The sequence below is a fragment of the Pteropus vampyrus genome, unplaced genomic scaffold, assembly GCF_000151845.1.
Source record: "Pteropus vampyrus isolate Shadow unplaced genomic scaffold, Pvam_2.0 Scaffold93, whole genome shotgun sequence".
Taxonomy (NCBI): domain Eukaryota; kingdom Metazoa; phylum Chordata; class Mammalia; order Chiroptera; family Pteropodidae; genus Pteropus; species Pteropus vampyrus.
In genome coordinates this window covers 4,146,650-4,173,638 of record NW_011888874.1, presented here as the reverse complement: position 1 = coordinate 4,173,638, position 26,989 = coordinate 4,146,650, and the positions used below count along the sequence as shown (strand labels likewise).

The following is a 26,989-nucleotide window of genomic DNA, read 5'->3' as shown; positions in this document are numbered from 1 at the left end:
ATCAAATGACTTGTATCCAGAGTGTGTGTGTGTGTGTGTGTGTGTGTGTGTGTGTGTGTACACAAAAATACCAAACAAAACCAAACAAAACCTCTTACAACTCAGTAAAGAAAGCAAACGACTCAATTAAAAAATGGGTGAAAGACCTGAACAGACACTTCGCCAAAGAGGATATATAAAGACAGTTTTGCACGTGAAAAGATATTCAGCAACATTAGCCATTATGGAAATGCAAATTAAAACCATGATGAGATCTCACTACACACCCATTAGAATGGCTAAAATAAAATACACTGACAATACCAAGTGCTGACAAAATTCCCAGCAACTAGAACTCTCATGCATTACAAAAGTGACGGAATGCAAAATGGCACAGTGTGGCAGTATCTTATGAAGTTAAATATATACTTAACCATATGACCCAGCAATCTCACTCCTAGGTATTTACCCTAGAGAAATGAAAACTTATATTCACACAAAAACCTGTACATGAATGTCTGGAGCAGCTCTATTCATAATCACAAGAAACTGTATACAACCTAAATGCCTTTCAGTAAGTAAACAGGTAAATGAATAAGCAAACTATTCATACAATAGACTATTACTCAGCAATAAGAAGGAACAAACTATTGATACACACAACAGTTAGATCAATCTCAAAGTAATTATGCCGAGTGAAAGAAGTCTCAAAAGGTTACGAACTGTATGATTACATTTATATCACATTTTTGAGAGAACAAAACTATAGCGACAGAAAACAGATCAGTGGTTGCCAGGTACTGGGGGTCGGGGAAGGGAAGGTGTGACTATAAGAAGAAAACGGGGAATTTTCTATATATTGATAGTGACTATATGAATATACACGAGATAAAATTCAAGAACTGTACATGAAAATAAAGGCTAATTTTCTTGTATATTGATTTTTTAAAGTTTGTAGCAATTATGTTTTTCAAGTTAGATCCTGTTTTATTATTATACCATAAACATAAGCTATGATACCACAATCTTCACTCATAAAAGTAACTTGAATGTCAAACAATAAAGAACTGTGAATTATTTTCAGTATACCAACCTTATGAACAACTCTGTAATAACTGAAATCAGCATACTACATTCTTTATTTCTCTGAATATAGCTTTTCCTGTCTTCTCTATTACAAACTGAGAGAAGATTAAAGTGGAACTACTAAGTCAAAAGGATACTTTTATTTTCCAATGTCGTAATAAAACATATTCACCAATGAATTAATGTCCAAGTTGCAAAAAACACACCCTCAAATCAATCAAATTACTGGTCAAGGGAAGATGAGAATGGAAAGAAGGATGACTGGAAAAGCCAGCAGACATGAGTTTGCCCTTGAGTTTTCACATCCAAGTATCTTCATGGATTGACAAGGAGGCGGACCCTGGGTCAGTAGCTCTTAGCTGGTTGGAGAATTAGAGACATTAATATCCGCACAGTATCTCCATCCTCTAACACACACACACAATTATTTTAAATCATTAATTAAAATTTTTCACCCTCTATATTTTAATGCCTAAGGCAAAATCGCAGGCAGACAATAGTAATAGAATGTCTACCACAAAGACATTCATCAGCGAAAACTAATTATAGATTTTAGTTCTAAAGTTCACTGAAACTAGAATTGAGCAATATAGTTAATGATGATAGGGATTACTGAGTTAAGGAATTCCTTCTTAAAAAGTTTCAAAACTCAGGACAATATTTAATCCAAGTATTAATTATATTGCTAAATACAGAAATTCCCATGACATTATTTTGCATTAAAATACACATCGTGTATTAAAAACATAAACCGGGGCATGAAAAACTGGAGCACATGCTAATTATACAAAGAATATTAAAAAGTATCATGAAGATACTATAATTTTAAGAGATGTGACCATCTAGAAATCTGCAGTATTTTAACAATCACCCAGGAGCTAAAACAATCGAATTAGTATTTGCAAACAACCGCCTATGGCAGCTACTAAGACTGTGACCAAATTACTTAATCCATCTGGTCTGCAGCTCCTCTTACCTGCAATGTGACTGGGGTTGATTAGATAGATCAGCTCCGCTAAGATGCCTGAGTACCACGCAGGGCAGGCTCCATTTCCCCTGATGAAACATGATTTCTATTGGTTTTGTATGATTTTAAAAGAGGGGTTTTCCATTGTTTTAAAGTAACTGAGAGCCACTGGGTGTCTGCTATGTACCTTCCTGGATCTAAATTCTAAAACATATTGCTTTTTTCATCTCATGAAACCAGAGTATTTACATAAACATGCAACATTTACCATGATTAAAAATAACATTTAAGTACCCATTTATAACATTTGAACTTTTTCAGAGTCCTGCATATGTGATCTGGGGGCTTTTCACTTTACAAATTTTCACCACTACATAAATCCTATTTTTCCAAGAAATACCATTAAAGAATTATTCCTGAAGATCTCAAAAATATTTTCACTTCATCGCACCAGAGCGATGCAACATAAACCTATCAATAAAAGTGGCTTATACAGCAGTGAATTTCTATGGAGCTAAGCCACGGAGTCCAGAAGACATTTCTTCTAACGCAACACAAATAGTCTGAAAAGAGCTTTACAACTCTTCTCCATACCCCAAGAATCCACAATTTAAAATATTAAAAAGAGATAGTGCAATGTTTTGCTATTTTTTATAACAGTCAGATATACTGAACAGTGGCAGTACAGGAGTATAGATGCTGAAAAGCCCATCTGCCTGATTCAAATCACAGATCCATACTTAGTGAAATGTGTGACCTTGAACAATTTAATTTCTCTGCATTATCATTTTTATAAAATAGCTTTAATAATAGCACCTACTTCAAGGAGCTGCTGTGCAGATAAAATGAGTTAACATACACAAAATGCTTAGAACAATGCCTAGCCCACATTAAATGCCATAGAAGCATTTGCTACTATTATAGTACTATTTGTATTACATATTTGTAATATTATTCACATACATATTTGAATCTCGCTACTCGAAGTGTGTTCCGCAGAGCAATATCATAGTCCAGATGATGATGATCATCAACATCATCATCCTCTGGGAGCTTGTTAGAAATGCACAATCTTGGGGCCTAAGATCTACTGAACCAGAATCTGCATTTTAACAAGAGTACCAGAAAATTCATAAGTGCTTTAAATGTTGAGGAACAAGTGACATAAAACACATATACATACACATGTCCACATATTTTATACAGCATTTTATTAACTCTCAATTTCCATTTGATTCTTGCTTTCTTTTCCTCATAGAACAGAAATATCTCTGTAACTAGAAGGAATTCTTTTACTCCATACTTTGTGGACCTTGCAATGCAGCCAACCTCCTATTATTAGTATTTGCAATACAAGTTCAGTGAATAGATGTTGCTCTCTCATATTGTAGATAATCACCTTAAGATTCTGTATTTCAAAGTAAGCTTCTACTGAGGTTAAGAGAATTAAACTGAACTGCTGTAGATATTTAAAACTTTTAAGAATTCACTAATGACAAGTGATTCCTGAATGATAGAAAATTCACTGCCCTCTTGATATTTTCTAGATTGACAAGATTGTTGTTATTTGCACTAACCTTTTCGAAAAAAGGTGGCAATCTTGATCAGAGTAATCATACCAGTATTATTAACAAGACAGCCACTGCAGGGGAAACTTTTCTTGACTGATATCAGAAGATTCTTCTGTAAGTAATTTACTAATGTATATATAGTTAGTAATGTAAGTTTAAGCATTTTGCAAAGAGCACACGAATTGCAATTTCAAAATCAAATTCATTCCTAGTGGCAATATTCCCCCCACTCTTTGCTTTAAGTGTCCAAAGTGAAGTTCTTAATTCAAAAGACTACATAAAATCTTTCCCCAAATTGACAATCAAATATTTAATGATTACTTCCAACAAGCAAAGCAGGATGCTAGGCACTGTGGGGGATACAAAATGCATTCAGCCACTTTATAATCTCTATGGGAGAAAGGAGAAAAGAGGAACTTACAACAGTAGCATTCAAATGACCTCAATACAAAGTAGGATACCATGAGTAGCACTAGAGAAGTCATGAGGTTCAAAGGAGGGGCACGAAATGGAATTAGGACAATGCATTTTCATAATTCTAAACATGAAGAAAATTTTCTACATGTTCAGGCAAATAAAAAAATTCATCTAAATTTGGCATAAGGTGTATTTAAAAAAACATACCTTAGAAAATAGGGATTTCTTTATGAGTACAAAGTAATGCCATTAAAAATTGTAGCTTTATACCTATTGGTTGAAAAAAAAGGGAAACAGAAAGAAAAAAGCAGTATACCACAGAATGACAGTAAGAATTATCATTTGTAAACTACTCCATTGCCAATGGTTATGATAATAAGATATACATTAAAAGCCATTATAGCATTAGTACCATAGCTAAGTTGAACAATGGGGACACTGACAGAATAAGTAATAAAACCTATACAAAGTATGGCAATATGACAATTAGATTTTTGTTCTCTTGAGTACTATGGGGGAAAAAAACCCATAGTTGTACAAGGTCACAGGATCTGGTATCTAGTAAGCTGACAAACTCCATTCTCAAAAAATCAGATGCATACAGCCCCAAAATTATCCTGTACTTTTAAATTGGTGAAACAGACTCTGCGTAAACAGTGGTCAGATTCAGTAACTACCTTGGATAGGTAGAAGTATTACCCTACATACAGAAGACAAAACACATCTCTGCAGTTTATGGATATAAACCATGATGCTTTCCATTTCACTGCTAGTATTAGTTTTAGAGATTCCTTTCAACAGACAACTGTTGAGTGCCAACTTCATGAAGGAACAGGAGATACAAAGATGGAACAGGTCCTAGTTTGTTCATTAACTTATTTAGTAAATATTAAAAGAGTAACACTAGAAAATACAACAGAAAACATGACAGAGTGGGTACCCTGCCCTCAAGTGCTTACAGTCTACTCAACAATACATGTGGAAATAGGTGTTTAACACGAGTGAACCTAACAACACTTTAAACTTGGCTCTCCCCAAACATCTAATACTTTCCAAGGAAAAGCTACTCAACTTCCTATGCCCCTCACATCCCATGACTGCTGTCTTCCTGACTCTCTAATAATCTCTATTCCTCACCCTATCCCCAATAATTTCTTCCCCTTTTGGTATTATCCTACTCATATTCAGGTTAACTCTTCTGTATCCATATTTATTAATGGTTTGTACACCTAGCTCACAGCCTTCCTCTTCTTTCTGACTCCTGTCACCACCCTAGGCAACATCAATATTCAATATAATGAGTTCTCACTTTTTCCATTAAGGTAGGAAAAAGGACAAGATGGCCAAAGAATGAAAAATAAGTAGCAATGAACGTGGCACTCCTACTAAATCTTTTACTCCATCTTCTCCACTTCAGTCTTTTTTCGAAGATTAAAAACCAATGGCTCCCACAGAATAAAAGCTAACCCTACTATGATGTTTTTCAAAATCCAAGTAACTACCATTCTCATTTCCTAGAAATGCATGTGAAGTCTTTTATGTTCCATCTACACTGATCTTACTCATGCTATTTTCCCTACTGAGACTACTTTTTGCCACTGTTCATTTACATGAGGAATCTTTAATAACCCTTTAAAGCTCATCAAACGTGACCATCTCTTTCTACCGTGTCCTGAACTCTGGCAAAATAATTCCCCTTCAGATCTGGTTACCTCTCTAAAATTGGGAGCTTCCTGCTGATAGGCATGGTATTGTAGTTATTTTTTGGTGGCTGAAACACAGGACAGACTCAGTATCTGGTGATAGGTATGGTGTCTTATTTTTTTGGTGGATGAAACACAAGAGAGACTTGGTATTTGTGGGCCTCTCAATCTGTCTGTTAATGAAAATCTTATTCTTGAGTGTTTCTATCAACATCTTTCATAATTCACTGCGATCACATTTATAACATATTTTGTACATAAATGCCATTAAAAAAATCTCTCTACATTCATTCGCACTTGCTGGAAAGGAAGGAAAAGCACTAAAAAGCTTTATTAGAAAAGCTCGGTCTGTTTAATTGGCCTACAAAATAGTCTGGAGCTTACCATAAAATTACCAACTTCATTTCCACATGCAATTAGTACCTTCACATAAACATCTTAATTTATCTACAAATAAACATAATATCTAAAACTCTGGCTCTTTTCATTTTCCCTGTAAAACTGGAGAGAAAAAACCCACAACACATGGAGACATGTACACATGGAGACATTTTCAGCAAATGAGACCCTATGTACAAAAATACACTAAGGTATTATTCTATAAAAAAAAAAAATACTTCAGTTTACAAAAAAAAAAAAAATTAAATAAGAAAGTCACTTAAAAATTGAAACTATTCCCCCTCAAGGCGTCAAGTTTTCTACTTGTGAAACACAGAGTTTAGAATTGAGCAGGATTATAAGGCACAGATTAAGCAAGTACAAAAACATGAGTTTTGAAATGGCAGAGATCTTTGATATATTGCAAATGCTTAGTAAACCAGTGCCTGTCACGGAACAGATCCTTAATAGGCAGTTTTCTGAATGAATCAAAGTGAGCAGGATGAAGCTCCTCTTATTCTGCCTTCTTCCCATCTAATCAAAGTAAGATAGTATTTGAAGAATAGGATATATGGATAGAAAGATTCTGAGAGCCACTGGAATAAAAGGTCTTTTTAGCGATAAGAAGCTGTTTCCAGTAGAGTTAAAAAGTCAACATCTTTTTTGTTGTTGTTGTTCAGCTGTTAGAATTTCTAAGAGGAAAACTTCTAAAGTATGAGAATTAGCTCATTTATGAGGCTGCCATATATTCAATTATTACTATAAGTAGTAGTAATGTGAAAAAACAATGGAAAATTAAGCATGAAGCAAATCTAAGAAACCTGCTAAGCATCACGAAATTGAGATAAAGTTCTTGATATATTGAATAAAATAAAGTTTCTCTCATGACTTTAAGAAACAATCAAAAATAAAAATATTTTTATTCTAAACACATATTATGGTACAGGAATGAACAGTAAACTGAAAAAACTATAAGTCTTAATAACTCCAAATTGTAAAGACACGTAATCATACAATTTTAAGGCTGATTTGGGCTAACACAACCAATCTTAATCTCATTTTATAAATTAATAATCCAAAATTCAGAAAAGTCTCAGTTTGTTCAAGACTGTTAGTTGAAGAATTACGCCAAAAGTCCAGTTCTTCCTACTTTTTACCCAATACTTTTCTACTGCAGCTGCTTCTAAGTTATTTTTTTATTAAACATGGAGTGCTCAACAGTAGTTAGAAGGAGAAAAGGCTAGTCCTTGGTTACTGTACTGTTATCAAGTGTGAACCTCAAATAGGAATCTTCTAAAAAGATACCGTTCCTCAAAAACAAAACATTTTAAATATCTTATAATTTCATTTGTCAATTATATCTCAAAAATTCTATAGAAAAATTTTTAAAGAGACAACTCAACCTTTACCTAACCCTGCCCACAATCAACAGAACTGGTTATCCTTATTTCTGAATTTAAAATTGCCTTTTAACATTACACACACACACACACACGGAAAACCACAATTCGGATAAATAAATGTTGAATTTTATTTTATAATTAAAGGTGAGATCTGAATCTTGAAGTACCACTAACACTTTGGCCATTTTTTAGTCTCCACTACAGCCCTCGAACTACATGAAATGTTTAAATTCATCAGGGTTCAACAGGGAGGCTTCATTTCTTTTTCTGTATTATTTCACCTATTTCCAGGGCTTTAAGTATCATCTAAATGCTCATAATTCCCAAACTTAAACATTTCCAGTCCAAACTTCTCAGAGAATTAGATTTGCATATTCAATTTCATGGGCATCTTAATATTAACCTGTGCAAATGCAGTTCCCTTTTCACCGCCAATTTATATCAAAAAATGGAATCACCAGGTTGTCCAACAGCCAAAAATCTAGAAACCACCTTAGATTCTTCCCTCTTCTTCATCCTCTATAATCAACCTGCATATAATCATCTTTTCGTATCAAAAATATATCTTAAACCTGAAAACTTTTCTCTACCCCACTGTCTGTACACAGGTGCATATCACATCTGCCAGTGACCTGAACTACTGGATTACTCTTTTCTCTTCCCCTCATTTCAACTCTTGAACCTGTGACTTTGGGCCCTCTAACTTATGTACCACATAGCAACCAGGGTAATATTTTAAAAACCTACATGTCACTGTCTCACTTGCTTAAAATCCTTGAATGGCTTCCTAATGTACATGTAATTAAGTATGAAGCCCTTATACCTTGGCTTCGAGGCCTGGCATGATCTGGCTTCTGCTTCTCTCTCCAGCCTCACCCTGCCCCAATCTTCCCCACTGCCAATGCTTAATGTCCCATTCACAACTGGTTCCCCCAACCCAAACCCCAACTTCTCTAGTTCAGGGGTTCGTAAAAGATGGCCGGCTGTCTTTTTAAATAAAGTTTTCTTGGCATGCTGCCACACCCACTCATCACGTGTGGTTTACTGTTGTTCCTGTGCTACGAGAGAGCTAAGGAGCCATGAAAGAGAACATATGGCCCAGAAAGCTGAAAATATTGACTATCTGAAAAAATGTTTTATAGGCATTGCCTTTGCTTGGCATGCTCTTCAATCCACTTTTCTCATGAGTACCTTTCTCATTCTTCATGTTCCAGCTTAAATATCACCACTTCGTCAAGGAGCCCTTTCTTGAGCTGTGTAGTTGCCCCTATCATTTTTCTCTATCACTGTATCCTGTTTTCTTCATTTTATTTTATAGGTAAATATTTATTTACTGGTCTATCTGTTCCAAAAGTACAGGGATCAGATGCATTCTATTTATCAATACATTTCTTATACCTAAGTCAGAGTCTGGCAAATAATAAATACTTCTGAATGTTGAATTCTGTAATAAGTCTTGTAAAGATAATTTTGTGGCTTTGACAAAATAATCTGTAATTTAAAATTCTTAAAACTGGAGAGTAGCAGAACTTTTTTTCTTAGTATAACATGCTTTTAAAGTTATTTAGGAAAAAAAAACCGTTAAAGAAAAAATGATCCCTGTGAATTCTGAAATGTTTTCATTTTTGCTAAAATAAGACAAGATTTTTCTTATGGCGAAGCACAAAAGGCCACATCACACCCTCAGTTTTGCTTTGTGGTCTTGAGAAATTCACAGAATTCCTTTGGGTCTCTGTTTCCTTGAAAGGAACATTCTTCTAGAGGTAGGAAGAAAACACTACCAAGTGAAAGATATTAGCATTTAGCTTTCCTATGCCTGTTTCGATTTTGTGAACTTACTTCCAAAACCAATAATGAGTTTCTGAAGTGTCCTCCCTTCACCTGCTCTCTGGTAGTTCACACCACTCTGCTTTACCAAAATATTCCTCAAAATGTTCACTATTCTCATCTTGGCATCAATGATAAACAGTGAACAAAAAATTGAACAGACCATGCATTTGCTTCAAAACAAAAACGGATATACGCTGTGAGACTGAAGATACTTTGATACCATAGAACCCTAACCATTCCTTCACCACCCAGTCAGAAGGTGAAGGATCAAGACAGGTGATATTTATTTTCATGCAAACTACACTTATGCATATTTCATTGGCAATGTTCCTAAAAGTCCCATTTAGCAGAGCAAAACTGAGACTCTTCAATAGGAGACAAACATTTTGGGCTTTTGTATGATGGCCCTGCCTGTCAGATAATAGACTTCTTCTGGCAGTGTCTCCTTCATATAGTGGTAATGTATTTCGCAGTTACTGTTTTTCATAAAAAAAGTAAAAATAAAGTCAGATTAGTGGAAAACACAAAAATGAAAGCATTGATACTAAAAGAAATTCAAAAACTTAATTTAACTAAAACAAAGAAATCAGTCAATAGACATGCTGAAATTAGTACATTTCCTAGTCAGAAACTGACATTTTATGCTTGTCAAATATTTGTGAAAGAAAAAATTAAAGAACATTTTCAGATGCTGGTGACATTATTAATGCCTGTGTAAAAGAAATAAAATTAAAAATTTAGTATATATATTTTTAACTTCTTTAGTACAATCAACTCAAATACATGTTCTATGGAATATATTATAGGGAACTCCTATATTTTGAAATGACAGCCTTAGATATAGGACCACTTTAAGCAACGTAAAATATGCTAAAGCTCTCACAGTTACCATGGAGTTGTTTGTTCACATGACTTCAATTTCTACCTAACCACGTTGCAGAGTCCAAAAATCAATCACTTAAACAATGACTTCACACTCTGGCCTCCCCTCATGTTGTCATTTTTTTGGATAAGCCAATTCTCAATCCTAACACAATGACTACAGATGTTTTTTTCTGCATCTGTGCCCACGTTGCAAAGCACCGCTTAAAAAAAAAAAAAAAAAAAAAATCACACATTCAGGCCATTTCCTACTGAGCTAGCTTTTCCCCACCTTGGCAATTCCTTAGTAGATTCCCCAAAAGGACTTCTCCATGTCTCTTCACTTCATTTTCAGAAGATGCGTGGATTATTAGATTCATTAAGTTTTAGAACTAAAGAATCACGGAGATATTACTGCCAATTCCTTCATTTTAATTATATAAACCAAGACCTAGAATATAAAGAACTATTTACAAACATTGAACCAATTTATTTGAGGCCCCTCACACACCCTAAATGTCAGTATATTTACTGCATCTTGATCCATTTACAATGCCTCAGGAGAAGATCTACAGAGAAGGCAAGGACCCAGCCTGAAGCCACACTAACTGAATACTATTCCATCTAGGCCATTTACTAGCTATGTGCATCTGGACAAATCATCAATTCTCTGTGCCTCAGTTTCTTCACTTGTAAAACAGAGATAACAGTATCTGACTTATTGGATTGTGACCAATAACTAAGCTAACACATGTAAAAGCATTAGAACTGGACTCTAACACACAGTAATTTGGTTGTGATTATTATCGTCATTCCCTAGGGCATCTCTGGCAAGTGAGAACACACTCCTCTTCAACTTCATGTCTCCACTGTTCTCAATTCCATATTCTCTCCACATCTAAGAATACAGTTGCTCCCATTTTCTCCCTTTCAAGAGCTCTAAGCAAAACCTCCCCTCTATTTTTCTTCTCTTTTGATGCCAAGCTTCTTAAATTAGTCTATTTCCAATGTCTATTTAACTAGAGTTTGTTTTGAAGATTCATCCTTTGGCTCTGGGATTTTCATTCTCTGAACTCCAATACTTATTCCTCAATACATGTTACCAAATGCCAAATCTTGCCCAAGCTCTTCAACTGTGTATCTCCAAACATATGATATTTCTACTTGAGTATCTTATTATGGTCTCACTCAATTTCCCTCACTTGTAAAATGATTTCTAAGGTGCCTACCAACTATAAAAATTTCCAATGTAATCTAAAACGAAATCTGTCATCTCCACTACTCCAAATCAGTTTTCCACTATAATTTCTCGGTATTTCTATTGGTAGCACCATCATTTTCTCAGTAACCAAATTCTATCTAGTCTTACTTCAGCATTTCTGACAGCATCCATTCATTTCTAGCCTATTGCTTTACTCGGATTTTTCCGTATTTTCTCCTGCTTCTGACAAACATCCTCCCAATCCTACATTTCTATCATTCCCATCTTAATCTTCCTAAAATACTGTCACATTATCATCTACTTAAAAACCTCCAATAAACTTCCATTAAGTCCAAATTCCTTAGCTTAGCATTCAAGTTTCTCCTCAATTTGCTCCCAAACCATTTTTGCAACACTATAATCCACTAATCTCCATAAATTATTATATACCTCAGTCAAATTCTACTTACCACCTAAATGTACTCAGCTTATTTCTGTATAATCATGTGACACCTACCATCCCTGGAATGCCTTACTCATTGTTCACTGATATCCCAAACTTCTCACGGCTCAGTTCAATCTGATCCTTTCCCATGAAATCTTACAGCCCAGGTAATCTCTCCCTCATTGGAATTCCTAAGCTGTTTATTGTCTATACAATTCATTTACCACTTTATTATATAATGCCTCAAACTGTTATCTAAATGTGTATAACAACTCTCACATCAGAGTAAAAACAAACTTAGGAAGGCAAAGTATCATATATATCTTTGCATCTACTGTATTTTCCTAGAAAGTTGTGCATAGTAGGCACTTAACAAAAAACTGTTGATTGCATGAAGAACACAATCACCTGCTTTATGAGATACTAGCTACCTGCTCATGTAACCCCACTTAAGAGAAAGGACTTGTAGAAGGAACAGTAGAAATAGAAAGTGACTATTCTGCAACCACTAGAGTAATAATGATTCATGCAAGAATCATCGATGGATGCTAAAACCATCACATGAAAGTTTCTGGGGAACAGGATATTTATACAATCTCAAAATATATCTGAACAAATTACTTATGAATTACAAAGGGAAAAAAGGTACCTTCACAGTGGAGAAATCTGGCGGACACCAAGTGATCAAAGTTAACATCACCAATAATGGGATAAACTGACATCATGTGCCTCCTGATGTGATGCACTGAGGACACAACATCACTTATGTATTATTCCTGCCAAAAATGCATAACCTGAAACTAGTCATGAGGAAACAATCAGACAAACCAAAAACTGAGGGACAATCTACAAAACAACTGACCTATACTCTTCAAAAATGTCAATGTGCTGGAAGACAAAGAAAGGCTGTGGAATTGTGTGTGTGATCCTGGATTGGATCCTGGATCAGAAAACAAACTACTATAAAGGACATCACTGCGACATGGGACAACTAGTGAATTTACATGTGGACTGTATTAGATAACAGTATTATATTAATGTTAAACTGTTTGATTTTGAGCATTGTTCTTTGGTTAAGTAAAAGAATTTTCTTGTTCTTAGGAGAAGCATTCCAAAGCATTTGAGGGTATTTAAATCTATTTATTTTCTAATAGTTCAGCCATAATAATATCAATAATAGTAATAACAAGTATCACAAAAAGATTGGCCAAAATATGGCAAAATGTTAACTGGTGAATCTACAATAAGAGATCACTGTACAATCGGTGCAAGTTTTTCATTTTTTCAAAATAAAATTTTAAAAATGCCCTAATACCACACAAAAACTGTGAGAAGTTTTTATTTATCTGTGGTATTTACATTTTATCTGACAATCAATAAAGCAAGACATACTTGCAGTGAAAAAGTTTACTCTACAAAAACATATGTTTAAAAAAACAAATACATCTTTTTGGAACCAAAGAACCATTTTATAATGTTAACAGCCCACCACTATTTTATTATTTTTTTAAATTCACATTTCTATAGTAAAACTCAGTTAAAACGAATAAAGTCAATTTCGATTGGTGAAGCCTTAGACGATATTTTTTAAACAATGTAATTTTATTATTTTCAAATATACAGAGAAAGCTAAAATGGGCTGATAAGCATTTTAAGAAAAAAATGATTATCTGTAATTCACATTAATAAACATTTGTAAATTACTGAAAGTTTGCTTTCTTAACTATGATTATGGAGAATATCATACATCACAAATTTCATCTTTCCTCAATTATCAAAAATTCTGATTTAGCTAATTATAAATTTTGAGTAAGGTTTTGTAATACAGCCATTAATTGATTATTACTTCTATAGGCTTCCTGGAGCCTTCATAATCAATACTTTAAGTAAAATATGGTATAAAGGATTTTCTAGATTCAATATAATTAGCAACAGTCCTTTAAAGTCGGATACCTTATTTATGAGATGTTCGGTAACAACTTCTCTTAGTCCAGTGTAGAGCTTTTCTCCATGTTTATGCAAAACCATTGTATATGCATTTCTATAGAGCTCCTCAAAACTAAGACCACTGTTATTCTTACGCTGGATTTCTTGAATTGCATTTTTCAGAAGGTCCCAAATGCTGTTTACATATTTTTCATCCATGGTCATCTGTAATATCCAAAAGAGAGAAAAGAGACAAAAAAAAAAAAAAGAACAAAACCAATGGTTGAAAATCTGTCTGTATTTGTCCATATAGTAAATATTTTATTATATGGCTATGAGAATAAAGCTGTGACTTATAAGGATGTTAATAATCTGTTTTAATAGAAATAAAGGGATACATTTAAAAAGTTTTTAGAGCTGATAGAAGTAATTTTTAAAAACTCCTTTAAGACCTCCCTCCTCTCTTATTTGAAGCAAAACCCTCCACTTTAAATAAAATATAATCCCTGATGTTAATACTTGCTTTAGCCCAAAGTGTTAAGACAGACGTCTTTTCCCCTAAGTTTGTTTAGTAGGACACAAGCTCAGAGATTTCCTTTCCTGGAGATTTACAGCTTCTTAGCAAACTGAAGATTGGGAGAAGACCTGCAACTAAAAACAAAACAAGCAAACAAACAACAAAAAAACCACAAATAAAAACAAAACAAAAACCCATCACAGTTTCTTTGTTTAACCTAGCATGCATTTTCCTCCTCTCCCAGTTTAGATTCCATGGTCCATCATTTGCACACGTTCATAAGTCACTTGGTCCCTCTCTTCCTCTCTCCAAAATACATGCCATTCTAAACCTCAAACGTTCACCCACTCTTCACCTGCACCCAAGCCTCTCAAAGTACAATGAAGAATAACATACACCCATCTCGGCTGAAATTCATGACCACTAACCACAAGTCGGCCTGTAGGCAACCCCACAACCCTACTTTTCTAGTCTATTAATCCAGCTCTCCTAGATGACTTTACACCATCTCCTCCATACTCACTCCAGAATAATGACTTGCTTCATGTTCCACTGAGAAAACAGAAACTACTGGAAGAGAAACTGTACAAACTATGACCATATCCACTAAACTGCCTGCCTGCATATCAATATAATCTGCGAGTTGAATTCTTTTGCTCAAAGTGCCAATTCATATACTCAAAATATAGCACAGGGATCAGAAACAAGCAAATTCCAGGAACTTGTTAGAAATGCAGAATTGCAGATCCCAACCCACACCGAAAGAAGCATAATCTGCATTTTAAGTACTGCTGTAGTCCCATCCCAACTCTCCTATTCAAGGACCCCCACCCCCAGCAATCTCCTTTACCAGCATCAATATTTTTTCTCTGCTAGATTATTTCCATCTGCATTCAAAATCATCAGTTCCCCACCTTGAAAACAAAGAAATCCTCACCACCTAATACTCTCTTTTCTGTTTACAGCAAAATCATGGGGCAGGGGAGAAGTATTCTCTGTCAACTGTCTCCAAGTCCTATTTTTCCGATTATATCTTGAATCCACTCTAGTAAGGATTTCATCTCTACCATTTCACTGAAATTACTCTTGAGGAGGTCACCAGTGACTTCCACATTGCCAAGTCTAATGGTCAAAGTCTCAGTTCTTATGTTACTTGACCTATCTGGACAGCAACTGAAAGAGCTGATCATTCCTACTCTTAGAAACATTTCTCACTTGCATTCCAAGCACTGCAATCTCTTGTTTTTCTTCCTATTCTATTGGCTATTTGTCAGTCCACTTATCACTTCTTACTCATCGCCACAGACTCCAACCCTAAGGCTCAGGTTCTAAACCTCTAGTCCATTCACATTCAGTTTTTAAAAAGTGAGGTTGATCTCATCTCTTCTCATGGTTTTAAGTTAACTTCAAAATTTATATATACTGTTTGGCCCTCTCCCCTTAAAACCAGAGTCATCTATTCAACTACCTAACTCAATGTTTCTACTTGAATGCCTTCTAGATACCTCAAACTTATCAAGTCTAAAATAGAAACCTTAATCTTTTCCTTAAGTTGGCTCCTCCTGCAGTCATCTCCAACTGAGCAAACATCCAATCCATCCTTCCATTTGCCAATGCCGAAAACTTGTAATCCTCTTTATACTTACCCCACTTCTAATCCAACAGGAAATTCTGTTGTCTCTACCTTCGAAATGTACCCAGAATCTAATTCGCACCTCTTCCACTGTTACTAGCCTAGTCTAAACCACCTTCGGGTTTCAGATCATTGCAACAGCCTCCTAACTAGTCTGTTTCTGCTCTTGGCCCACTATCATAGAGCAGCCAGACTGACCTTCTGAAAGCCTAAGTCAAATCATGTCAGTCATCTGTTCACAACCCTCAAGTGACTTATTTCTCTTAGAGTTGAAGTCGAAGTCCTTACACTATCCTACAAAGCCACATTCAATCCGATAATCTCTCTGACTCAGCTAGTCTTCCTCCTTGCTCACTGCTCCAGCCACGCCAGCCTCCCTGCGATCCCCCTGGAATACATCAAACGAGTTCACCTCAAGGTATTTATATTTGTTACTCTCTCTGAAATGTTCTTCCCCCAGATATCTGCATGGCTCGTTCACTTGTCGACCTCAAAACTCTGCTCAACTGTTACCTTAAAATGAAGCTTTAACTGCCCTACCTAAAATAGCAGCCACCTCTTACTAATGACCCCCACATTCCAACTTCACATTCCTTATTTCTTTTGCTGGTCTCCTCTCTCTCAGCCAAATGTCAGCCCCATGAAGGCAGGGATTTTTTTTCACTGCTGAATCCCTCAGCCACTAAAATCATACCTGTCAAGTAACAGGCACTTAACACTTGCTGAATGAATGATTTTCTACTAATCTCTAAGGAGACCTTTTTACGACATATAAAACTGACAAGTTCTACATTCACAACATGAAAAACTCTGCCACAATTACTCATCAGCTTCACAGACACTTCTGATCTGAACTGGATGAAAATTTCTGCGCTAGTACAATCTGCTCCAAAGAAGGCAGGAAGAAGCTTTTAGAGATGATGGATCTGCTTACTGTATAGATGTGGTGACGGTTTCACAGGTGAATACCTACCTCCAAACTCATCAAGTTGCACACATTAAATATGTATTTTTTTGTAGGTCAATCATACCTCAATAAAGTGGTTAAAAAAAAGCCATGTACAATGGGTACGAATGTGAAAGAGGACGGAGTAAGCAATGAAGTTCTTTCAGTCACCCTATCAATAAAGTACCAGCTCAACTATCAATCAAGAAGATTCAAGCAGATGACTCTAATCTTTTCTGGAGAGCTTAACAGGATCCTCTTTAAGAGAAAAACTTCTGTTACTCAAATCTTATTCAAATCCCAGGTCTACTGGACTTTTCTGAAATGGCCTTAAGAGAATTTAGCCCTGCACCTAAACTACTACTTTTTGTCAGATACCCTGATACTCAGGGTGCCATCCATGTAAAATATAAGTAAGATGTAGCTATTTAATAACTTCTCACAAATAAAAGATACAAGCCTATGTGATAATAATGGCCTCAAATACTCCATGTACAGCAGTGCCCCCTGATCCGTGGTTTTGCCTATTGTGGTTTCAGTTACCCACCATCAGCGTGGTCCAAAATTATTAAATAAAAACTTCCAGAAATAAATTTTTAAATTATACGCCATCCGAGCAGCATGAATCTCGCACCGCCCCACTCTGCCACTCTGTTCTGCATATCCAGGCTGTCTGTGCTGCCCACCCAAGCTTCACTTAGCAGCTCTCTTGGTCATCAAACTGACTCACTGTTTCGCAGTGCCTGTGTTCAAGTAACCCTTATTTTACTTCATAATGGCCCGAAAGTGCAAGAGTAATCATGCTGCAATTTAGATGTGCCAAATAGAAGCCATAAAGTGCTTCCTTTAAGTGAAAAGGTGAAAGTTCTTGACTTAAAAAAAAATAATCATACACTGAGGTTGTGAAGATCTACAGTAAGACTTTTCTATACAAGACATTGTGAGGAAGGAAAAAGAAATTTAAGATAGATTTGCTGTCGCACTTCGAACTACAAAACTTACAGCCACAGTGTGTAAGTGCTTAGGTAAAGTGGAAAGGAACTAAATTTGTGTGTGGAAGACATGAACAGAAATCATGTTCCTAATGACAGCAGCAAGAAAGCACTGAGCCTGTATGAAGACTTCAGCAAGGGATCCCCTGAAACAAATGACCGCTTTCACATTTTTTATTACAGTATCTTATTAGAACTGCTCTATCTTATTACTGTTGTTACTCACATACGGTGCCTAATTTATAAATTAGACTTTATCACAGGTATGTGCTTATAGGAGAAAACAGTGTATACACAGGGTTTGGTACTACTGCAGTTTCAGGCATCCGCTGAGGATACTGGCATGTACCCCCGACGCATAAGGAGGAACTACTGTATGTGCAATGTGATTTTAGTTTGCTGATAGCATATGCAGAGGTTATAATAAAGCAGACTAAGACACCATTCTTAACATTAAATAACAAACGTATAAAAATGGATATTCAGAACAATTTCAAAGAAAGAGCAAAGTTAATATAGACTATAAACTCCAGAGATAACTACACTGCCAACAGTTAAGCTAAACTTCAAATGTTTTCAAGCTCTATAACGTAAGATTCCATGAAAGCTAAAAAATGTATAAAAAGGTCTCTATGGAGCACAAATCACTACATTTTCTATTAGACTATAAAGAATTTCTGAAATATAATATTGTACATTATAATAAATTCTCACATTATAATAAATTCATTTCTTGCATATATAAACCAAAGGTTGTTTTCTAATCCAAGATACTCAAGCCTAATAGACAGAGCAGAGATGGAACAACAGGACAACAATGTTTCTTCCGGTTATTGCTCATGTGTAAAAATTTTCACACAAACAAAAAGAGACCCAGAGAAATTAAATGATTTACCCAAGTCACAGAGCTAGGATTAGGACTCCAATATTCGCAAATCTAATCCAAACTACTAGACTCACCTCACGCTCCACTGTGCCAACATGGTGAAGAAATACCACAGTGCCAGTCACTGATCCCTTGGTAAACACAGTACGGTATATTAGCAGAGAACATAGGTTTTGCTGTCTGACTGTGTCATGGCTGTCTTAAATCCATAAGCCATGTGACCTTGGGCAAATAAATTACTTACCTCTTCTAAGCCTGTATTTCCTCATCTGTAAAGTGGGTTTTATAACAATATCTATCTCAAAGGACTATCATGAAGATTAAATGAGAACGTCAGTAGAATTTAGCGCAGCCCAAGGCACAGTATAATTCAAATGTCAGAAATACAGCATTCTAAGCTGAGCACATCAACAGATATGAGTTAAAACAAAAGAACCCTAAGAGCACAACTATGCTAAATGCCAGTCGGTATATTGCAGGCTTCTTTTGGAAAGAGCACCCCCCTGCTTCATGCCTTCTATTCGTCCAGGGCCATTTTAATCCCCAGAGTGTGGTCCTGGGCTCTCTTCCATCTACGCTGAGTCCCTATGCATTTTCATTCATTACCATGGTTACAACTACTACCCACACATACAAGGTTCTAAAATTTACAAGACCTTAGATTGGCAAGAGATTCTGGAGCCTCCTAAAACTGTGCACAAAAAATTTTGCAAATATAATGTATGTGCACTTCTTTCTGGATAGTGGGTCCCTAGCTCGGTTTTCCCAAGAAGTTCAGCCCACATCTCAAAGAAGATAAATTACTGATTTACAGGACAACTGTTCCTAAATCTATATTGCCAGCCCACATGTTCCCCCTAAAATCTAAAACTATTTTCTTCAACTATCTGCTGGACGTCTCCCATCAAATGCCCCAGACACAGATCAAACTGACCATGTCCAAAATCCCTGGTAAACTCATTCTCCACACCCATCCAAATCTTCCTCCTATATTCTCTAATTTAGTAGTGGCAACACAAACCACCTAGTTATAACAAGCTAGAAGCATAAGCCTTAACTTTTTTTCTTTCCTCCCTCAACCCCTTCTCATCCATTCATCAAATGCTACAACATTAGGCCCAAGATATTTCTCAAATATGCCCCCATTCTTTCATCCTGAATAGTATTGTCTTAAAACTTTCATCTAGATCACTGTAAGAGCCCTCCAATCGGCATGAACTCGAATAACTCTTGGAATCTATCTTCCTCAAAATCACCATCAAAATAAACATAGGAGCATCATGCCCCAGTTCAAAACTTAGCTAGCTCTCATTACTGACAGCGGAGAGGGGCGTATTTTAAAAGGGAACATAACACTCTTCAAGATCTAGTCTGTATCTACTTTAACTTCATCTTTCACTCACCAATACAAATTTGACATTTTTTCCCAACATTAAACCGATGGTAATTCCCTACCGCTGTCACACTCCCCACCCCGTCGGCATCCTCCCATGGCTTCTGTATGCCTTCTTCTTTATCTGATTCTTCACGTAGCCTCTGAACACAGCTCAAGTATCATATTCTCCATGGATCCTTCCCTGACCTCAAGCAAAGCTAATAACTCCTTCTCAGCTCTTTCTTAATACTCAAGTTATATCTATCACTACACTCCCATACTGCTTCATAATGTTTGTGCATCTTTTCTTTTAGACTTTGAGATACTTAAGGGATTGTGCATTTTTTTCCAATGCCACTTAGAAGGCTATAAGCAAATATCTTGTTTCACCCATATTACACCAATGCAATTTGGAAAACATGAATGTCTGAATTACTAAGCACAATACAAAGGAAAGTACTTTAATGTGCTTATCTACAGCAATTAATGTAATTTTTAAATAAGAAAATGTCTTTTTCAAGTGGAAATAAGGTACAACAATGTGCAAGCAACAAGCTCTCCAATTTCACATATCAAGTATATTTTCAGATTTTTCCATTCACCTAACTAAATACGTAAGAAGGCTGCTTAATCATTAATTTTATTTAATATGTATTAACTGGGAGGAAACTAGTGGACGGTAAAGGCCATTCAGGAGAAGATCCATAAGCTACAATCTCTCCCGAAATCAAACAACTCCAAAAACAATGTGCCTCAAAAAAACCAGCTTTGAGTGCAAATTCCTACATATACATGCTTTGGTCTTGGCAACAAGTGAACATGTCAACAGCAGTGGCAAAATAATTATGTTAATAAATAATTTCAATTTCTTACCCATCCCCGATAGAGAACACAACATGTCACAAAAAGTCACATAATTTAAAGACCCTAGTTTTATGTACACAATAAAAAAGAGTAATAGCATTCTTATTTTAAAGTAATATTCTAAATTATGTGAGCAGGGTTTTAATTCCATTTGATAAAACTGATTAATTTAGGTTGCAATAACTGCAAACATACTCAGGAAGGGATTTGGTAATTATGCTTCAGCAAAACAAAATGATAAAATAAAATACACACAAACACATATATGCAAACACTTAATGTCTGCTAATTGTTAGGTATATGCAATATCTATCCCCTAGAAGCTCGAGTTATAAAGTGAGCAGCAAGCAAAGTACATTCATTTAGCAGGAAAAAATGCAAAAGATCTTTTTTAAAGGAAAAATATAATTAAGCATTCTAAAATTCTTAAGGTTTAGTAACACTTTTAAAAAACAAATCAAGACTTTAATTTTTAAACGTGACCTTCTCCTCCTTACCTTTCACCAATCTAGGATTACAATTCCCTCATTAGTATCAACAACGAAAACAAGCTAACCGTCTTTATTTTCTTTCACAAACTTCTCTGATTTTTCATCTCCATTATTCAAATGATATAAAACATAACCTTCAAAATGCCTGAATCAGAAAGGATTTAAGTCTATTATATACTTACACATCTTGAAGGTTCTGTAATTACTCAGTTGGAGAGAACTACAGCATAAGCCAATTAAAACTAAAATGAAGAGAACTGTATTCTTCACATCTACTACATACAAAGAACAAGAAGTCTTTAGTCCCCTGTGAATAATTTTCTACAAGAAATTTAGAACAGGGTGGGTGGGGGAAAAGGGTGAGAATTTGAAATTCCAAGCAATTCAGAATGACACAGCTAGAAAAAAAACAAGTAAAAATGCTTGATTTTAATTTTGAGCTTCAGCCTCAAAAAGGATACTTTGGTACAAATATCTGAGGAATGGCAGTATTCTAGTCAGACACAACACAAAACTATAAATTATGAAAGGAAGCTCCCTCCTAGATTGTAAGTACCTCAGAGTAATATAAAGTCTTTCTTCCTTTATTTTATTGTATCCTTTATAATAAACAGCACAATGCCTGGATAACATTCAAAAATATGATTTAAATGCAGTGCAGTTATAGTTAATAATGATGATGAATCTTATCTGATGACCAAAAACTATGCAATGATTTGACATCTGCAATAATCCCATTTATTCATCAGTTAATTTTTAAACAATCAGCAAAAACAAAGCCAAAGATCCAAGCTTTGAGGAAAACAGCCCAGTAGGAAACATTCAGATTTTGGACAAGTTCTTTAACTTTCCAAACTTTACTTCCCTTATCTGCTTGTGGCAGGAGAAATGGGAGAAGATGGTATATTGTGTGACAATTAAGTTTATGAAAGCATTTGCCACACGGCACTTGATAAATAAATTTCTTTCTTTTCTACACTGAAGAGAAAGACATATAGTCTCGCTTAACTTAAATCTGAGTGTAAAATTAAGACTTCTGATGTTTGGTTAACTAGGTTTTCTTTGGTTACAGTGGAGATCAGATGGGAGCAGAAGTGCACTGCCAAAAGTAATGACAGATGTTAAGAAAAGAGAGAAAAAGATTATCAATTAGAAAAGCACAGCAGCATGGACAATTCTGTGAAGTCACAAACCAAGTGTGATCTACATTCAATTGGCCTATAATATTATTGAATTACAGAACAGTAACATAATGAGAAAGCTAAACCATCAACAGAATGTTCAAGTACAATCTGCATTTCAGTCCTCAATATAACTAGGCTGTTCAAAAATCAAGTTGGAAATTTGGAACGATTTTTTTCCAAGACACAAAGACAAGATTCCAAATTATCCTATGAAAATCTGTTTAAATCACAATTGATTTAATAGTACTAACAATACAGTATTATTTCAACTGTATCTCTGTGAATGACTTTTGCATTTATGAAAAAAAAAAAATCTATGTGTAACATTTCAATCTGATGATGACCACAACAAATAAGATTCAATCCTAAGTATTCTCATTGAAGCAAGAAATTTGTCACTGTCCTACTCTTGGTGTTTTCATTGACGAATAAAGAGATGTTACTGGGCACCCTGAAACACATTTTATCCAGAAAATACAATATATTCACATTGACTGAAACTCTTCAAACATTGTAATTAGAGATCCTCCCTATTAAGAAAATTAGTTATTACATCTACAAGAACACTTTAAAATAAAAACGATTCCTGTATTTCCCAGTATCCTATCAAATCCCAAACACTATTAAGGATCATGTGTACAAAATTGCTCTTTACACATTCATCTGGAAAACAGAATAATAGAAAAGCAGAAATCTTCTATTTTGGATGGAATTTCAAAGTAGTAAAAATAATGTTATAGGGAAAAAATACTTTATATCTAAGTGCATGTTTGAGTTCATATTTCTATTCTATAATGTAAAATTATTGATTTTAATCAAAAGTGACAATACTTTCTTTTTAGCTTAAGTCACTGAGTTCTTTTATAAATGCGTAAACCTAGTTTTACCAAAACTATGATAATGTGTAAAGGCTCTATAAACTGTAAGGCAATAACAAATTAGTTTACACCAGAATCAGCTACACACAATCCAAAGAAAAACAAAAACATGTTAAACAGTATCAACTGCTAGTTAGCTTTATCTTTGAATTGAATGAACTTAACTAATGTGATGTGACAGCAAAAGCCGTATCATAAAAAACTATTACTAAAATATGATATCCAATCTAATCAAGTCTCTAAAACTACTAAGTCACTCAGAAAGAAGTATGTAAGAACACAGTGAGCTTTCCTTATTGCTTTTTACTAGGATTTAACCGTCATCACTAAAACAGACCATTCTTATTTTAAAAGAAATTCTAAGGCTGAAAAATTAGATCTTTGGTAACATCACACAAAATGTTTTAGGCCACAGAATATACCAGCATTCAGTTCCTAGACTTATGTATAAATCTGCCACCTTTAGTGCAATTTTTAGAGTTGAATGAGCCTAAATAACCCCCAATTAAAATCTCTTCTTTTTACAAGTGAGGAAAATGTGGCTAAATGGCTTATCTAAGATCACATGGCTAGTTAGAGCAATGAAGGAAATCCAAGTGTCCTGATCTAAATGTAAGTGTCCCTTACATCAACTCAAATCGCCTGGATGCTCAATATTAAGAAATTGTTTTACAAATGAATAGGTGAACGATAATACTGAGTAATTATGGTCATATGCTTATTTCGCTTTGGTCTAGAGAAAAAAATCTTTTAACTGGAAATCAGGCTTCTAAGTCATGGTCCCTCCATTAATTCGAGTCATGAGAGTATTCCTTGGGTAAAATCACCCTCTCCAGTCCTCTGTTTGCTCATCTATTTAGAACAGATTCCTTTTAAAATCCCCTTTAGCTTTTGAAAATTAAAACACGAATACAAATAGGAGCAAATAAATTACCTGTTTATTTGGCTAGTGATAGCTCTCATCCAAAAAACACACCTTTTTCATTTCTCACTTGCATATATCATGAGAAAAAGTGAAATATTTTAAAGTATCTCATCTTTGTGCTTCGAAATTCACTTTACTGTTTAGTCTACTTCTTAGTATATTCTCAAAGACCAAAAAAAAAGTAAAGATTACATTAAAGTATTTACATGTGTCAAGAACTTCAAGGAATCATTTTCTAAATATACTTAACAAGATAAATTTCCATTAACTGAAAAAGATTAAACAAAATGTGTGCTATCAGCCTTATAATTATAAGTAAAGTATTAACTCATAAATATGTTAACTATTGTATACTTCTTATAAGTTATGATTTTGACTACTTTATTCAAGTCAATACACACGAGGGCACCCCTTAAGCAATTTATATACTCAAATTTTACTGAATGTATACTTTGATTGATTCAAGGTTTTTAAAACATTTATTCTCTTATGAGTGGTGCATTTACCTTGACTCTAGTGAGGCTTAAGCCTACAAAAACTTCTTCCAAAGCTCAGAACTTAATTTTGAATTCTTCTCATTAAGAGAGTACTGGATTGTATAAGCTTCAAGGCCCCCGAATAGGCTAAGAATTTAAACACAAACCTAGAATTAATTTTCCAATATGTTCCTATTAAGAAAGTAAATATTCCAGAATCTAGCAAATTCATAACAGAATAAGGCAGTGTAGTGCAATAGAAAGAACATGAAATTTTGAGTCAGAGATGCCTGGGATCTGAATCCCAGCTCTGCCCTTTCCTAGGTATAAATGTAGTTACACATATTTCATTAGGTCTCTGAGTCTAGAGAGATTTAGAACAGAAGTAACAATACTTATAGATTGTTGTAAGGATGTGAGATAATTATAGTTTAAAGTACCTAAAACAGAGCCTAACACAAGGCAGACATTTGACAAGTTGTGGTTACTAATCTTAATAAAGCAACTTCTCATACTATCAATAAATTGGAAGGGAAAAAAAGAAAAAGAATTTTTCATGATTACTTTCAAGAAGATAGGGCAAAAAGAGGCTAAGCGTTGTTCAGTTAAGGGGCTGTGTTAGGAATGACTTACAATCAGTAAGTTAAAGCATTCCTCTTAGCAATGATGGTTTGCTTTCATAGAAAAGTGTCTGTAAAGAATCTTGTATTTTCTTAAAGTCAGTAAAGAAATCCCTTTGAAGTCTTTATTCTTTGACTTAGCAGTAGCCTTTTTTATTTAATGAGCAAATTTGGGACCAATCCTTTCTCTATGATCAAAAGTACTAAATGAATGAAAGTCAAATTAAGAAATTTTACTCAATTATTTTCAACTTTAAAACTGACAAACAAAAAAGTAATGCTTTCTAGTAGCAAAAGCTCTCGATTAGAGGTTAAGGCAACTACTGGGTCTGTTCTCAATTTCGTATTAACTTTATCAACCTGGGCAAGCAGGATTCTCTTCAATTTTAAAAAGGCTGGATTAATAACTAGTGATTTTAAAGCAATGGTTAATACAACTTTTTAAACGAAAGCTTTTATACAAATGGCAACATATAAACTGCTCTAAATTACCAGAGAGAGAGATTTCTACTCCACTCCTCCTGGGTCCTGGAGACCATAGACAAATTTGAAAGTAACTATCCCACATCAAATATTATTACCTTTAGTTGAAAATTCTGACTTTACGATTAGAAAATCATTTTAAATGCCCCAGTGATGCCACTGTTTATTAGAAAGCGCTTTCTGACATTATTTCTTATAATTCTCACAATAAATCTGTAAGATTACTATAGTTACCATCTTAAAGATGACAAAACAAACTAGTCTATTAGTTCATTCATTCGGCATTGTTGGTATAGCATTGTGCTGCACTGACAAAGATCATAACAAAAAGACTTGATGTCTCCTCTAAAGAAAGCTGTTCTAATGAAGGACATACAGACTACTCTTTGAAGGCTCTTGGCTATAAAGATAGTATGGTAGCTACCACCACAGCAAAGAAGGAAAAAAGAACATCTTTCTCTAAGACCTGAGAGGAGGAGTTGAGAATGAGTACAAGACTATAACTGAAAGAGAAGAAAGCTGGAGGAACTTACACATGATAACATTAGTTTTCGCAGTAAAGTAGTAGTTAAATTTCTTGAAGAGAGATGAGAGAATTCTCCATAAAGAGCTTAAGGACAGTGATTAAAGTCTGGAATAGTTCAAGCAGGAAAGGAGAGAGGGAGCTTACAAGAAGACACAAAAAACTGTCCAGAGGCACGGAGAGTCCAGGTAGGTTAGAGACCACCGTGTCTTGCAATTTTCACCAGGAGTACACAATAGCCTAAAAAGCAGTGAAGGCATATAGGTGGAATGACCCAAGATGCTTTTGCTGCTATTTCTGGCCTTGCTCTGAGGAGGTAGGTAGTAGGAAAGAAGGAGCAACTAGTAACAGGCGCTATGGCTTGGGAATATGAAAGGGGTCTTCCTGAGATCCAAGAAAACATTCATGTGAGAAGGAAACGATCAACAG

The 26,989-nt window shown here is 35.0% G+C and overlaps 1 protein-coding gene and 1 long non-coding RNA gene across 3 annotated transcripts in view; both read right to left on the bottom strand.

The window, feature by feature from the left end:
• The window catches only part of CUL3 (cullin 3), a 71,926-nt gene extending 57,911 nt beyond the window's left edge, over positions 1–14,015 (bottom strand). Inside the window, exon 1 of one of the 2 annotated variants that reach the window (XM_011364082.2) lies at positions 13,795–14,015. In XM_011364082.2, the coding sequence (XP_011362384.1) occupies positions 13,795–13,992 (198 nt within the window). In that variant the 5' untranslated portion in view covers positions 13,993–14,015. Of the gene's footprint in view, positions 1–12,490; positions 12,618–13,794 lie in introns of those variants that run through there. The other variant, XM_011364083.2, reaches the window with a different exon arrangement.
• On the bottom strand, positions 1,187–6,977 carry LOC111742395. The gene is made up of 2 exons (XR_002781301.1): positions 2,042–6,977; positions 1,187–1,424 (listed from the first exon to the last, which is right to left on the bottom strand). It is a non-coding gene; the product is annotated as an uncharacterized LOC111742395 (long non-coding RNA).
• Positions 14,016–26,989: the final 12,974 nt, after the last annotated feature.